Source organism: Triticum aestivum, chromosome 2D (assembly GCF_018294505.1).
Source record: "Triticum aestivum cultivar Chinese Spring chromosome 2D, IWGSC CS RefSeq v2.1, whole genome shotgun sequence".
NCBI classification, from domain to species: domain Eukaryota; kingdom Viridiplantae; phylum Streptophyta; class Magnoliopsida; order Poales; family Poaceae; genus Triticum; species Triticum aestivum.
The window spans coordinates 5929071-5945545 of record NC_057799.1 but is presented as its reverse complement, the minus strand read 5'-3'; the positions used below and the strand labels follow the sequence as shown (position 1 = coordinate 5945545).

The window sequence follows — 16475 nt, the reverse complement described above, 5'->3', positions numbered from 1 at the left end:
ATCAAAGGCATTTGGAAAATTCTTGAACATTTTTTAAAATACCCGAACATCTTTAATAAATTGTGAAAAAATCAATTTCTCTACATTTTAAAATTCTTGAAGATTTTTTAATCTTACAATAATATTTTTAATATGTAAAAAAATCCAGCAGTCAGGTTTTTATAGAAAACAGAATAACCAGAAACGAACAAAAGAAAATTGGTCAGAAGAGAGCTGCACACATCGTCTAAGTGGGCCAGCCAACAGACCTTTTGACGCACAAAGTGTCCAATAGGAGAACCTATTCGGCCAACTAATCTTGTATATTTACATTAACCGCATCAGCCCATCAAGGAGATATGGTTACCGTAGTGACCTATAGCGAGGTACCCCTGGAATGGATTTAAGCCCAACAAAAATTCCCATTTTTTGGACAGGAACCTCAGCTTTCGTTTATTTATTCTTGATCAGAAAACTTGACGCAAATTGTTACATGGCAACAATTCATATGATCAAGATAAATGAGCAACAGATTCATGGTGAAGGTGCTAACCTTCACAGTTTTATATCACAACAGGCACAAATTACTACAACAGATTTAGGCAAATGTTCACGATCCTCGCAATCCTTTGGTTCCAGAGATCCTCCTACTCAACCCTGCAGGCATAGGGTTAACAGTGAGCATCAGCAACACCGTATTTACATCTGGAGACAGAGTCAAATCAATATAACCAAGAGATATTTGTTTGCCATTAAGGATTGAAGAGCCTAATGGCTAAATCCAACCGAAGGTTGTGCTCAAGCTTGTTCAAATGAGCTAAAGTGGCTACAAGATATCTAGTATTAGTGGTGAGTTATTATTTTTAGCCAAGAGTTGCGACTGGATTTAAGACCATGTCAAAGTCGCTCATTTGAGCCAGAAATGGCATCTCAACCACCATCTCAAATTTCTACTAGGTATTGTGACTACCACAGATTTTCTGATAGAATATGATGCATAAAAATAATCATGAACCAGAATCAAATGAACATGTAATTAAATATGTTGACTTGACTCATATTTCGTGATAATATGATTGTGTCGATAATATTGACACAATCAGCTGCCACAACAGTTCTACGTGGTCTAAAGGAAGATGACAGGTATATAATACTGAAAGATGATACGTTCTCTTGTGCATACTGCTAAACTTCATACAATAGATTAACACGTCACTAAAATAATGAGATGATAATTTTTAATTTATTAAGAACAGGAGAATTTCCAGATTAACTGTTGTATTTCCAAATTTTGACTTTCTTGTACCACCATGATTCCAGATTAAAGATTTCAATTCAGTACACAACTACCAGGAGCAGTGGCCGTGACCGATCAATTGTGGCAGTGGTGCTAAGATGAATGCAATACAAAAATGATTGAGCAAAGATGAGAAGGCACATGAGAGCACACTGCTGCCAGGAATCTGCTGGAGGCTCGCTGTGCGCGAAGATGGGAGCAGGAGATGGCTGACAGGAGTTGAAGGCGAAGGCCTGATGGGCGCTTTTGTGCAGGGGAGATCCAGTTGTTGGTAGGGTCATGCTCGCTATTCATGTTGATCGGATGCAATGCCAGCGGCTGCTTGGGACAGCGAGGATGCGAGGACAACTGTCATGACACTTTGGGGGTGGTGTGGACACAATGGCTCTGGTGGCTTCGAACTGAGACAACAGCAACCACGGCTTTGAATTGGGATGACAGTGTGGCTTGGTCTGAAAGGAGAGGACAGCGACAGGTTGGGCAATGAGCGTACTGTGGTTACGACGACGATGGGCAAGTGAAAAAGAAAAGCGAGGAGGATATGTGCAAGAGATCAGGATGGCAAATGATTTGTCTCAGTTCCACCTACAAGAGTCGTATCTAAATCTAGGTATGGTTTCCTCCATGTCAAAAAAGATATTTAATTGTACCTCCACATCAGGTTTAATCCTATGTGGCAAATTTAACGGAACAGGTTGGAGCACTGGGAGTGCCCTAAGCTGGGACTTTATGACAGACCCTATTGGAACTAGCAAGTTTTTGATGAAAACAAGGAAACCCAACAAGTTTGGGTTTTCTCAAGGAAGATTTTCAGAATATACAGACAATATAACTAAATGCCACCAAAAACTAAACTAGTCTTAAACCATTTGAGATCTAAAAGGTCTTATAAAAGTTTACAGAGGGAGTAAAAGCTAATTTAAAATCTATGGTATCCAATTCTCCACATATAAGAAAGAATCTTGTGCTAAACCCTGAGTAGGAAAAGACAGAATGGAATCATTGGTGGTGAAAAATAAGTCATAGCTAGCATCGGGTTCTGCAGGTAAAGTAAACTGTAAAAGATTAAACATTACTGACCTGGTTGAGAAGTGAAGTTACAGAACAACCTTTGTTTCCGATTTCTTGTATACCTGCAAATATGTTCCCTAAACAACCTCTGTTTCAATATCAGGAGTATAATCTGGAAGACTCCGTAGTACCTAGTAAAGTGCAGTAATTGCTGTCAAGATCGTGGAGAAAGGAATATCAGCTTATAAGAAAGCAAACTGGATAGTATATTCATCATATACCTCATACAAGTACCACGAGATGTAAGCATCGGTAGCAGCATACTCAAGTTGCTTTTTTGAGAGAACAAAAGACTCCCAGTTTCCCATTCTTATGTTGCCAGGCTTTGGCAACTTATAGACATGAAGTTGCAGGTGGTAAAGAGCATTGCAACATAGCAACAAGTTAGTGCAATGAAAACAATAAATCAGTAAAAGAATATAAACCAAGCAGGTTTATCTAGTAAAAAATGTTTACATTTCATAGAAACTTCAGAGTTTGTTCTGCTAAACAATAACTGAAATTGTCTCAACCACGGAACTACCCCATCAGGCATTGCCACAATACAGAGATATAGACCAAGCATGCAAATATCAGCAACCAGAAGAATTTCAATTTAATAATTTATTGATCATAAAAAAGCTTGTATTCCCTAGGCATCTGGGTGTTCTGCCTACCAAATCATAATTGAACCTCTATCGTTCAACCAACCAAACTTCCTTGATACATAAAACACATAAATGAATAAATGCCTGAAGAGTGTTTCTTTCCAGTGCTAACAGAACTGGATAAAAAAAAAGCCGTACTAAATAATACTCCCTCCATCCCAAAATGTAAGATCATTTTTTGACAATATCTTAGTGTAAAAAATGATCTTACATTTTGGGACGGAGGGAGTAGCTAATACAATAGGAATTACCTCTTTACATGTGATCATTTCGGTTAATGCAGCGAGACTCCATCTTTTATAAGTCCCAGCTAACTTGACATTTGCAACAGTTGACAAATCCATCAATGGTTGTACATGTACTTCATAATCATTGAACATTTTCCTTGCATCGTTGTCTATACATACTCCAACCTGCATAGACAAGACAACAATGTCTTACATGACCAAATGGGGCAACCCGTTTCTAGGGGGAAGAGCATATAATCTATGGAGAAAGAAGCAAATGTCTTATGAGGAAAACCAAATTACGCACTTTAACGGATGAACTGTCCTCCAAAAGAGACTTCAATATAGGAGGTACTCCACTGTGAATGATATGCATGAGATAACAATGAGTTTTGTCCAAGCATAACTGCATTAGCGCGACTTTACAAGGCGGTTCTCCTGCAAATTCCATGGCAATGGCTGTTCCGTCAGAGTAGATCATTTGCAGGAGTCAACTTAAAAACCATTGATCCAGAAACCCACATTTTGCAGTTTGAGGATGCAACTAAACATTAGGCTATGGGCAGAACAGCAAACCTCTTCTGGGAAAGGGTTTCCACTCGAGGTCGAAACCAAGGGAGACCGGGCCAGAGGCCTTCATGCTTTCGATTTTGCGTACAATCTCCCGTGTAGCTTTCTCCACTTCAGCTCCAGTCCGGCAGTACACTATCTTGCCGCTGAATGATACCTGTTGGTACCTAGCCTTCACACTCCCTGTGGCGCAAAATCCAGCGGAGACAGGATTCAGATGTCAATCCCACAAGATGATTAAGACAGATAAACATACACTACCACTAGGTGCCAGTCTACACCAACCAACCAACCCACCCTATGAACCCTACACTGTCGGTGATGAAACTGAAGTACTGAACCCTAACAGAGTATGACACACGAACAATCAGACAGAGCTGCCATTTTACCAAAAACTGGGGGATTTTCTTCCAAGTGATGAACTGCCAGTTCTTGGATGCACATTTGGATGGGTGGGCGGGTGGAACGATGAGTTCTTGGGTTCTTTGCTTTCGGGAGGAAGGGGAAAGGGGGGAGCCGCACCTTGGCAAGTGGGGGGCGAGAGGACCCACGACGGCGAGGAGGCGCTCGCGGCCGCGGGGACCGGGTTGGGTCGTGGGCGGACGGGGGCGGGGGCGGGGGCGGCGGGGGTTTTGGACCAGTCGGGGAGGCGGCGGCGCTTGGCGGACTCGGCGGCGTAGGCGGCCTCGATGGCCTGGAGCTCCGCCTCGGCCTCGGCGTCCCAGTAGAAATCGTCGTCGTCGTCAACGGGGCAGGGCAACGCGGGAGGCGCTGCGGGCTCCATGGCGGCCGGATCCGGTGGACGACTCGCCGGCGCCGGTGGTGGGACTTGGGAGTCTCGAGGAGGGGGAAAGATCGAGTTTTTTTTTCTTCCTGTATATTGCCAATTTTAAGATTGTGGAGGGACTGAGGGGGAACATTCAGCTACTCCGTTGGGTACTTTTTAGAGCAACTCTAACGGGCTTGTCCGTCTTTTGTCCGTTTGGGTCAACCGCCCGCCTGGTATCCGCCCTGTTTTATATTTGGGTCGGCAGTGCGTCCAACGCGCCGACCCATTTCATGTTCGCACTCAATTTTTTTTTTTAAAAAGCATGCGGCCATAGATCATGCCAGCGGCCATGTCTCATGCCGGCTTCAAAAAATATCACCACACGGTTCATCCTGGCGCACTCACCAGCGGCCGGCACACATGCCAGCACACAAAAAGGGGTGAGACTTGAGTTCGACCATGCCATCGCGGCTCGTGGTCACGCCAGCACACAAGCCGGCATACAAAAAAAAGGAAGGCGATCGCCGCCACGAGATCACTCGTCGGTGAACTTGAGCATGTCGGCCTGCATCTTCTCGAACCACGGCCTCTTCCTTGGCGACACGATGTTGAGATCCACCTTCATGATCTTCACCCCGGTTGCCGCCGCGACGCGGGCGTTGGTGACCTCCTGCTGCGCCGCGACGGCTTCATCCCTCGCGTCCGCTGCGTGCCTCCGGCCCTTCCTCTTGGCTGACTCCCTTGCCCGCTATTCAGGCGTCAACGCCTTCTTTGGCTTGTGTGCAGCGGCGGTCTTGCGTGGGGCGCGAGGCTTGCCTTTGCCGGAGGGGGCGGTCGTCATGCCGGACGAGGCGAGGGAGGCGAGGCCGGCGGCGGCGTCGAGGTCGAGGTCGTCCTCCATGGCGGGGGTGGGGCGGGAGCGCGCGCGGGCAGGAGGGTTTTGGGGGAAATGGAGGGAAGTGGTGGAGGCTGCCACCGACCAGCGGGCCCGGGGGGAGTAGGCGCGCGCACGCACGTCTGTCTCATGTCCGCACCGATGCCGGCTCAAAAATGGGCCGGGAATGGGTCGGTATGCGGACGCCAAGCGGACGCGCGTCCATTTGGATCGGCCCGTTGGGCCGCCTTTTGTGTCCGCGCCGACCCAAACGGACGCCAGCGGACGAAATGGGTCGCCCCGTTGGAGTTGCTCTTACTCTCCGTATTAGATTTGTGTCAAGTCAAAATTTACAAAGCTTGATCAAATTTATATTAAAAATTATCGATATCTACAATGCCAAACTATGTCACTATACTACCTCCCCTACACATGAAACTGCCACACGAGCGTCCGGGTTGCGCTTGGCTCTTCGCCTCTTCGGGAAGTCGAACAATGATGGTACTACTGCAGTGAAGTACTACTAGTATGCTTCTGGCCATCTGACACCGAATGAACTGATGCATGTCCATCGCGTGCGGGAGGGAGAGCGTGTAGCGAAAACTTCTCCTAGTCCTGCGAGCCACCACGCTCATGGGCGAGGGAGAAGGTGTTGTAATCAAACTTCTCCTTGTTGTACGAGTTGACGTGACACATCAAAGCAGTGCACTCGGTATATTTCAATAATTTGTGTTTACCGATGCATTAATTACAACATATGCATGCATGTCGTGACTTTCCTTTTGATACTTGCATGTGTTGATTTAATGCACCTTGAAGTAGTATGAATATGTGATGGGACAACTTTGTAATGCCCTAGCCCTAAAGCGAGATATGGTTGTGCACGAGGAGGGCGAGATCATGCCGACGGAACAAGACCCGACGATGGAGCTATCTATGGTCTCTATGGACCTCACCTTGCTCCACTGCCCCTTGTGCCTCTACCCCTTGAAGCCTCCAGTGTATCAGGTTCGAATACACCTCGTCCATTCGGCTGATCGAGCAAGGTGCAGATTTCTTGATTGATGTGTTGTTCGATTGATTTGTGCAGTGCAAGGGAGGGCACCTGGCCTACGCGGATTGCCGCGGCGAGCCCCTGGAACCAGCGGCAGTGCCAGAAGTGCGAGCGCGGCGGCAGCTTCGACGTGAATATGGCCTAGAGGCAATAACAAAGTTATTATTTATTTCCTTATATCATGATAAATGTTTACTATTCATGCTAGAATTGTATTAACCGGAAACATAATACTTGTGTGAATACATAGACAAACAGAGTGTCACTAGTATGCCTCTACTTGACTAGCTCGTTGATCAAAGATGGTTATGTTTCCTAGCCATAGACATGAGTTGTCATTTGATTAACGGGATCACATCATTAGGAGAATGATGTGATTGACTTGACCCATTCCGTTAGCTTAGCACTCGATCGTTTAGAATGTTGCTATTGCTTTCTTCATGACTTATACATGTTCCTATGACTATGAGATTATGCAACTCCCGTTTACCGGAGAAACACTTTGTGTGCTACCAAACGTCACAACGTAACTGGGTGATTATAAAGGTGCTCTACAGGTGTCTCCAAAGGTACTTGTTGGGTTGGCGTATTTCGAGATTAGGATTTGTCACTCCGATTGTCGGAGAGGTATCTCTGGGCCCTCTCGGTAATGCACATCACTTAAGCCTTGCAAGCATTGCAATTAATGAGTTAGTTGTGGGATGATGTATTACGGAACGAGTAAAGATACTTGCCGGTAATGAGATTGAACTAGGTATTGAGATACCGACGATCGAATCTCGGGCAAGTAACATACCGATGACAAAGGGAACAACGTATGTTGTTATGCGGTCTGACCGATAAAGATCTTCGTAGAATATGTGGGAGCCAATATGAGCATCCAGGTTCCGCTATTGGTTATTGACCGGAGACATGTCTCGGTCATGTCTACATAGTTCTCGAACCCGTAGGGTCCGCACGCTTAACGTTTCGATGACAGTTATATTATGAGTTTATATGTTTTGATGTACCGAAGGTTGTTCGGAGTCCCGGATGTGATCACGGGCATGAGAGGAGTCTCGAAATGGTCGAGACATGAAGATTGATATATTGGATGACTATATTCGGACACCGAAATGGTTCCGGGGGTTATCGGATATATACCGGAGTACCGGGGGGTTACCGGAACCCCCCCCCCCCCCGGAGGCTATTGGGCCTCATGGGCCCAATTCGTGGAAGAGGAGAGGCGGCCAAGGGGCAGCCGCGCCCCCCTCCCCCCAAGTCCGAATTGGACAAGGAGGGGGGCGGCGCCCCCCTTTCCTTCCCCCCTCTCTCCTTCCCTCTCCTCTCCTAGTCCAACAAGGAAGGGAGGGAGTCCTACTCCCGGTGGGAGTAGGACTCCTCCTGGCGCGCCTCCTCCTGGCCGGCCGCACCTCCCCCCTTGCTCCTTTATATACGGGGGCAGGGGGCACCCTAGAGACAACAATTGATCGTTTGATCGTTTAGCTGTGTGCGGTGCCCCCTCCACCATAGTCCACCTCGATAATACTGTAGCGGTGTTTAGGCGAAGCCCTGCGTCGGTAGAACATCATCATCGTCACCACGCCGTCGTGCTGACGAAACTCTCCCTCAACACTCGGCTGGATCGGAGTTCGAGTGACGTCATCGGGCTGAACGTGTGCTGAACTCGGAGGTGCCGTGCGTTCGGTACTTGATCGGTCGGATCGTGATGACGTACGACTACATCAACCGCGTTGTGCTAACGCTTCCGCTTTCGGTCTACGAGGGTACGTGGACAACACTCTCCCCTCTCGTTGCTATGCATCACCATGATCTTGCGTGTGCGTAGGATTTTTTTTAAATTACTACGTTCCCCAACATTGTGCAGTGCAAGGGAGGGCACCTGGCCTACGCGGACTGCCGCGGCGAGCCCCTGGAACCAGCAGCAGTGCCAGAAGTGCGAGCGCGGCGGCAGCTTCGACGTGCGGAACACGGCGATGGACGCCGTCCTCTTCTCGGTGAGGGTGGAGTGCCCGCACGAAGGCTGTGGGCTCTACGTCACTTACCACAAGCTCGCCGATCACCAGAGCGTGTGTCTGCTCGTGCCCTGCAAATGCCCTGTGCCCGTGTGCGGCTACGAAGGCCCGCCGCCGGCGCTCGGCCACCACATCAGCACCGTGCATCCCATGCTCGCACACATGATCCAGTACGGCAAGGTGCTCCAGCTGCAAGTGCCAGTGTCCGAGCCACGGCTCTTGCTGTTCGCGGAGGTGGACGGCCGCGCGTTTTTCTTGGTCGGCGGCGTGCTCGACATCGGCGCGCCTATCGCCGTATCGGTCGTCTGCATCAGAGTGGGGGCGTCCCCACTGCCGCACTACGCGGCCAAGCTGTGGGCGAACGGCCCACCGGGGGAGCCCAAAGGCAGGACCGACGCCGTCAAGGTGGAAATCGAGGTGACAAACAGTAAGGATACCGGCAATGTCGTCGTGCAGGAGCTGACCTTCTTCACAGTTCCGCCCAAGCTGCTGGTCGGGGCTGGGTTGTCGAGGACGGTGTCCCTCCACATGCAGATTGACAAGCTCGCCTCCTAAATGATTCTACAGTGCCTTCTGTTTATCTTAGTAATATGCTAATATAGGGGTTAGCTCGGTCTACTTTAGCTTAAAAGATGGTGGCTTTTGGTGGCGATGCGGCAATTACTTCGACATCAGATCAGCAGTTAAAGTAATTTCCAACAGTCGAACGGATATTTTGTATGTGTTGGATATAAAGATCCTTTGGGTAAGAAGTATAAGCAGCTTATATGCTTGTTTCAGGAAGTGTTGCATACTTGTGCGAGTTGACGCGACACATCGAAGTAGTACTACTACTAGTAGTACTCACCCGACTACGCACCAGGGCAGACGAAGCTCGTGTCGTGTTGGTGTTGTGTACGGTCCACACATTAACCAAAACCTCGTGCCTCCATCTTAGCCTCCGCGTTTTAAACTTCTCAATCTCAAGGCCAAGGAGCAACAGGAACCTATGATAGAGCCAATCGGATGATTGAGAACACTACAATTCGTAGCTACAGATGCGTGTGTGAGAGAGGACGAGTGCGTGCGTGCACCTCTTCTCTTCGTGTATAACGTACTAAACTCAGAGTACAAGTGTATGTGGGTGGCATTGACCTAGGGAGCTAGAGATGGTGCGTGCGAGAAGTCCCGGGAGACTAGGTGTGTGTGTGGGAAAGAGGGAGAGAGATGATATGTGTCGATGTAATGCGTGTGAAAAAAAGACTCGTCTATAGCTGCCACGAGGCTATTCCCGTCGAACGCCCCAATAACCGTAAGATATGTATCCGACGGTGCCAATTGCACGTACACAACACTGGATAAAGAAGTACCATGGCATATTACGGCCCACGTTACGCCATCCGGGAATAGTGCCGCACTTCAAAACTAGAACCGTCAATAAATTTTGAGTTTGCGTCTCGTCACATTCCAAATTACTACAACGCTATATTTAATTGCAAACATGTTCACACCGATCACAACCTAAACGGTTTCCCACTTAGGAGCGTATTAGTACTCGGTTATAAATATTACTATGCCAAGGTGACTGCACATTCCTCCTCAACCCCTCATCCACAAAAACAAACAAGTCATTCAGCATCGTTCCCTTGCGTTTGCCATGGCCAGCATGAGTTTTGGGTCGAGAGATTACCACCAGGGAGAGGCGAGCATGGAAGCGGAAGCACGAGAGATGTCTCGTCTCACCGCGAAAGCAGCCGACATGTCCCGCCGCATGGCAGTAGCAGCACAAAGGTCCCGCCGCGCCGCCGAAGTGTTGGGGAACGTAGTATTTAAAAAAAATCCTACGATCACGCAAGATCTATCTAGGAGAAGCATAGCGACGAGCGGGAAGAGTGTGTCCACGTACCCTCGTAGACCGAAAGCGGAAGCGTTTAGTAACGCGGTTGATGTAGTCGAACGTCTTCACGATCCAACCGATTCAAGTACCGAACGTACGGCACCTCCGTGTTCAGCACACGTTCAGCACGATGACGTCCCTCGAGCCCTTGATCCAGTTGAGGACAAGGGAGAGTTCTGTCAGCACGACAGCGTGGCGACGGTGATGATGAAGTTACCGGCGCAGGGTTTCGCCTAAGCACTACGATGATATGACTGAGGTGTGTAACTGTGGAGGGGGGCACCGCACACGGCTAAGAGAAGACTTGGTGTGTCTTTGGGGTGCTTGAGGGAGTCCTGGATTAGGGGGTCCCCAGGCGTCCGGGCTATGCGACGTGGGCCGGACTAATGGGCTATGAAGATACAAGATAGAAGGCCTTCCCCCGTGTCCGGATGGGACTCTTCTTTGCGTGGATGGCAAGTTTGGCATTCGGATGTGAAGATTCCTTTCTCTGTAAACCGACTCTATACAACCCTAGGCCCCTCGGGTGTCTATATAAACCGGAGGGTTTAGTCCGTAGAGGCAATCACAATCATACATGCTAGACATGTAGGGTTTAGCCATTACGATCTCGTGGTAGATCAACTCTTGTAACCCCTATACTCATCAAAGTCAATCAAGCAGGAAGTAGGGTATTACCTCCATTAAGAGGGCCCGAACTTGGGTAAACATCGTGTCCCCCTCCTCCTGTTATCTTCGATCCTCAGACACACAGTTCGGGACCCCCTACCTGAGATCGACCGGTTTTGACACCGACATTGGTGCTTTCATTGAGAGTTCCTCTGTGCTGTCGACAGAAGGTTCGATGGCTCGTTCGATCATCTACAATGATGCTGTTTCGGGGGAGACTTTCCCCCGGGACAAACTTTCGTATTGGGCGGCTTCACACTGCGTGCCAACTCGATTGGCCAACTCGAGCAGATCGACAGCTATGCCCCTGGTCATCAAATCAGTTTTGGGAACCTAAACTATGTCGCCGATATCCGAGGAGACTTGATCTTCGAAGGGTTCGCGACCCCGACCGCCGCCCTGGCCTTAGATCCAGAGCAAACTACCAGGTCCGAAGACGGGAGTTTAGAGCCCGCCGGACTCCGTGCAATTGTGGAACTTGCTACCGGAGATCTGGAGGGGGCGGCGTCATCGGCAAACCCAGAGACGAACCAAGCTCCCCTCGTCGCTAAAGTGTCGGACTCTCCCTCGGACTCTAAATCCGAACTCTTGAGGTCCGCGTCAAGCGGGCGCGGGCAGGAGGCTCTCGCCCCGGTCAGCCCTGCGGACTCTCGCTGTCCAAACCTCGCTCCTAAACGAGGCTCTGGACTTAGTATGCTTGAAGTATTATTGTTTTTATGTCAATATTAAACTTTTGTTTTGAATCTTATGGATCTGAACACTCATGCCACAATAAAGAGAATTGCATGGATAAATATGTTAGGTAGCATTCCACATTAAAAATTCTGTTTTATCAATTACCTACTCGAGGAAGAGCATGAATTAAGCTTGGGGATGCTTGATACGTCTCCAACGTATCTATAATTTTTTATTGTTCCATACTATTATATTATCTGTTTTGGATGTTTTATATGCATTAATATTCTATTTTATATATTTTGGGGACTAACGTATTAACCTAGAGCCCAGTGTCAGTTCTTGTTTTTTCCTTGTTTTAGAGTTTCGCAGAAAAGGAATACCAAACGGAATAAAACTTTCGTGATGATTATTCTTGGACCAGAAGACACCTAGGGGACTTGGAGTGCAAGTCAGAAGAGCCTCGAGACGGCCACAAGGGTGGAGGGCGCGCCCAGGGGGTAGGGCGCCCCCAACCTTGTGGGCCCCTCGTTGACCTGCTGACCTAGATCTTCCTCCTATATATACTCATATACCCCAAAAACATCCAGGGGAGCAACGAAACCACTTTTCCACCGCCGCAAACTTCTGTACCCGTGAGATCCCATCTTGGGGCCTTTCCCGGCGTCCTGCTGGAGGGGGATTCGATCACAGACGGCTTCTACATCAACACCATTGCCTCTCCGATGAAGCGTGAGTAGTTTACCACAGACCTACGGGTCCATAGCTAGTAGCTAGATGGCTTCTTCTCTCTATTTGATTCTCAATACAAAGTTCTCCTCGATGTTCTTGGAGATTGAAAGAACATGCGGTGCCCCCATGTTTGGTTTTGGTAATTGATGACAATCTCTATGGACTAATGGTTGCCTTGAGTTATATTTGAAGGATTTGTCCATAGGCAATTCTTGAAGTCCATGTGTTGGTTTCAAGGAGTTTATGTGGTGACCAAGGTGTTATTAAGGAATTATCCAAAGATTGGTCATGTGAGAGTAGAGATTATTGCAAGCATGTCTTGAAGAAGAAGATTGTGTGATCATTCATGTTTACCTTCAAGACATCATCCAAATGAAGAGAGTTGGAAAGAGTCAAGGTTGATCAAGACTAAGTCAAGAGTGAATCAAGTTGATCAACACACAAAGCGCACAAGATGTACCGAGGGATCAAGCGATCCCATGGTATGGTAAGCATTATCAATTACGCTTTGTGTACTAACCCATGGTCTTCGTGAGAGTTCTTTGTGGGGTTAGGTTGCGGTGTGCAAGTTCAAGTGAAGCATCATGAAGAGATCAAATGCTTGAAGCTTGCCGTCCATTGTGGTGACAATGGACTTGTGAAGATGCTGCGGTGTGCAAGTTCAAGTGAAGCATCATGAAGAGATCAAATGGTTGAAGCTTGCCGTCCATTGTGGTGACAATGGACTTGTGAAGATGTGCGGAAGAGTGGCTCACCCATAGTGGAGCATGGGGGAGCAATCAACTAGTCTTCATCGAGCCAACACAACCAAGAAAGGTGGTCCAACTTGAGGGAGTCAATATCGTCATCATCTAGCTCAAGTGGACCATGTGCAAGGCAAAGGTTTGCTCTTGATAGGTTTTCTATTTTACCGGTCTCATGATGGTAGTTGGGAGACCGGGTTATAGGATCGATTGCCGTACTATCAAGGGGGGCTCTCGATGAGTAGCTTGATCGTATCGTTCATAGAGAGCTCAAACCATTGCATCCTTGCATCATCTTTATTGGTTCTTGTTTGGTTCTTCTCTTTGTGAGTTTTGGAGCTTATGGTCATCTTGATGACAAGCTCGAGTTCATCGAAAACGGAGTTCACTCGCATCTTCTATGATGTTTTCGATGTTGGAGGTTATGCCGGTTCTTCTCGGTTGGAGGTTTCACTCCTCTATTTGTTGGCATACCTCCCCTGCCTCTTCTCGGTTGGAGGTTCTTCTCGGTTGGAGGTTTCACTCCTCTATTTGTTGGCATACCTCCCCTGCCTCGTCTTTCTCAATCCAACAAGCTTGAGTTTGCTCAATTCGGAGCTCATATGCAGAAGTTATGGCAGTTTTGGTTTCCTAGCGGTAGTACCGCGGGCCGGAGCGGTAGTACCGCTTGGGTGCTACAAGCGGTAGTACCGCTCTAGAGCGGTAGTACCGCTCCAGAGCGGTAGTACCGCTGGTAGCCCCCAGCTGTAGTACCGCTGCGGTCTCGTACTAGTACCGCCTCGATTCGAGGGGTCTTTTTCGTGGCGGGTTCTACGGTACTAGCCGCGGCAGTGGGGGCCGTAGTACCGCTCGTTTGCGGTAGTACCGCCCTGCCACCGCGGTAGTACCGCTCTGGGCCCAGCGGCAGTACCGCGAGGGGGAGCGGTAGTACCGCTTATAGGGGCAAGCGGTAGTACCGCTGGCCAAGCGGTAGTACCGCTCTCTGCGGGGCTGAAGTGGGGGTAACGGTTGGATTGTTCCCCCCACTATATAAGGAGGTCTTCTTCCCCAATGGATCTTATCCTTTGAGCTCGTGTTCTTCCCCCATTGTTGACCTTCTTCGAGCTTGCTAACTCTCAATCCCTCCATGGATTCTTGCTAGTTTTTGAGGGAAAAGAGAGAGGAGATCTAGATCCACATTTCCACCAATCACTTTCTCCTCTATGTGAGGGGAACCCATTGGATCTAGATCTTGGAGTTCTTGGTGTTCTCCTTCTTGTTCTTCCTCTCATTTTCCTCCCTAGCATTAGTTGCTTCGGTGGGATTTGAGAGAGAAGGACTTGGGCACTCCGTGTGCCCTTGCCATTGCATTTGGTGCATCGGTTTGAGTTCTCCACGATGATACGTGGAAGTTACAAGTTGAGAAGCTTATTACTCTTGGGTGCTTGGTGCCCTTGAGCTTGTTCCTCTTGGGTGCTTGGGCGCCCTAGACGGTTGGTGGTGTTCGGAGCTCAATCATTGTGGTGTAAAGCTCCGGGCAAGCGTCGGGGTCTCCAATTAGGTTGTGGAGATCGCCCCGAGCAATTTGACGGGTTCCGGTGACCGCCCCCAAGGGTTGCCAAAGTGTACGGGTTCGGTGACCGCCCCCAAGGGTTGCCATTTGTACGGGTTCGGTGACCGCCCTCAAGGGTCCCTTAGTGGAATCACGGCATCTTGCATTGTGCGAGGGCGTGAGGAGATTAAGGTGGCCCTAGTGGCTTCTTGGGGAGCATTGTGCCTCCACACCGCTCCAAATGGAGATTAGCATCTGCAAGGGTGTGAACTTCGGGATACATCGTCGTCTCCGGGTGTCTCGGTTATCTCTTACCCGAACCCTTTACTTATGCACTTTACTTAGTGATAGCCATATTGTTTCTTGTCATATATCTTGCTATCACTTAGTTGTTTATCTTGCTTAGCATAAGTTGTTGGTGCACATAGATGAGCCTAGTTGTTGTAGGTTTTGTGCTTGTCAAATTAACCGCTAGGTTTATTCCGCATTTGTTCAAGCCTAAACCGTAATTATTTTAAAGCGCCTATTCACCCCCCCTCTAGGCGACATCCACGATCTTTCAGAGATCTATTCGACGTAATACTCTTTTGCGGTGTGTGTGCCGAGATCCAATGAATTGTGGATTTATGATCAGCTTATCTATGAATATTATTTGAATCTTCTCTGAATTCTTATATGCATGATTTGATATCTTTGCAAGTCTCTTCGAACTATCGATTTGATTCGGCCAACTAGATTGGTTTTTCTTGCAATGGGAGAAGTGCTTAGCTTTGGGTTCAATCTTGCGGTGTCCTTTCCCAGTGACAGTAAGGGCAACAAGGCACGTATTGTATTGTTGCTATCGAGGATAAAAAAGACGGGGTTTTCATCATATTGCTTGAGTTAACTCCTCTACATCATGTTATCTTGCTTAATGCGTTACTCCGTTCTTTATGAACTTAATACTCTCGATGCATGATTTGAATATTTTGTGTGATGAAGATGGAGCATAGCCAGACTATATGATTTTGTAGGGATAAGCTTTGGCCATGTTATTTTGGGAAGACATAATTGCCTTGTTAGTATGCTTGAAGTATTATTGTTTTTATGTCAATATTAAACTTTTATTTTGAATCTTATGGATCTGAAGATTCATGCTACAATAAAGAAAAATTACATGGATAAATATGTTAGGTAGCATTCCACATCAAAAATTCTGTCTTTATCATTTACCTACTCGAGGACGAGCGAGAATTAAGCTTGGGGATGCTTGATACGTCTCCAACGTATCTATAATTTTTGATTGTTCCATGCTATTATATTATCTGTTTTGGATTTTTTATATGCATTAATATGTTATTTTATATTATTTTGGGACTAACCTATTAACCTAGAGCCCAGTGCCAGTGTCTGTTTTTTCCTTATTTTTTATTTTCATAGAAAAGGAATACAAAACGGAGTCCAAATGGAATGAAACCTTCGCGATGATTTTATTGGACCAGAAGACACCCCAGAGACTTAGAGATCAAGTCGGAAGAGCCACGAGGCGGCCACAAGGGGGGAGGGCACGCCCAGGGGTGTAGGGCGTGCCTCCCACCCTTGTGGGCCTCTCATGACTCCCCCGACCTAATTCCTTCGCCTATATATTCGCATATATTTCCAAACCACCAGAGGCATCCACGAAAACACTTTTCCACCGTCGCAACCTTCTGTACCCATGAGATCCCATCTAGGGACCTTTCTCGGCACCCTGCCGGAGGGGGATTC

General features: G+C 47.9%; 1 protein-coding gene across 1 annotated transcript; it reads right to left on the bottom strand.

Annotated features, from left to right (window-relative positions):
* Nucleotides 1–404: 404 nt before the first annotated feature.
* On the bottom strand, nucleotides 405–4708 carry LOC123050979 (Werner Syndrome-like exonuclease). The gene is made up of 7 exons (XM_044473702.1): nucleotides 4314–4708; nucleotides 3798–3974; nucleotides 3529–3659; nucleotides 3246–3407; nucleotides 2569–2679; nucleotides 2357–2478; nucleotides 405–636 (listed from the first exon to the last, which is right to left on the bottom strand). The coding sequence occupies exons 1-6, from the start codon at nucleotides 4573–4575 to the stop codon at nucleotides 2425–2427; spliced, it is 897 nt and encodes a 298-aa protein (XP_044329637.1). The 5' UTR covers nucleotides 4576–4708; the 3' UTR covers nucleotides 405–636; nucleotides 2357–2424.
* Between the last annotated feature and the right edge of the window lie 11767 nt (nucleotides 4709–16475).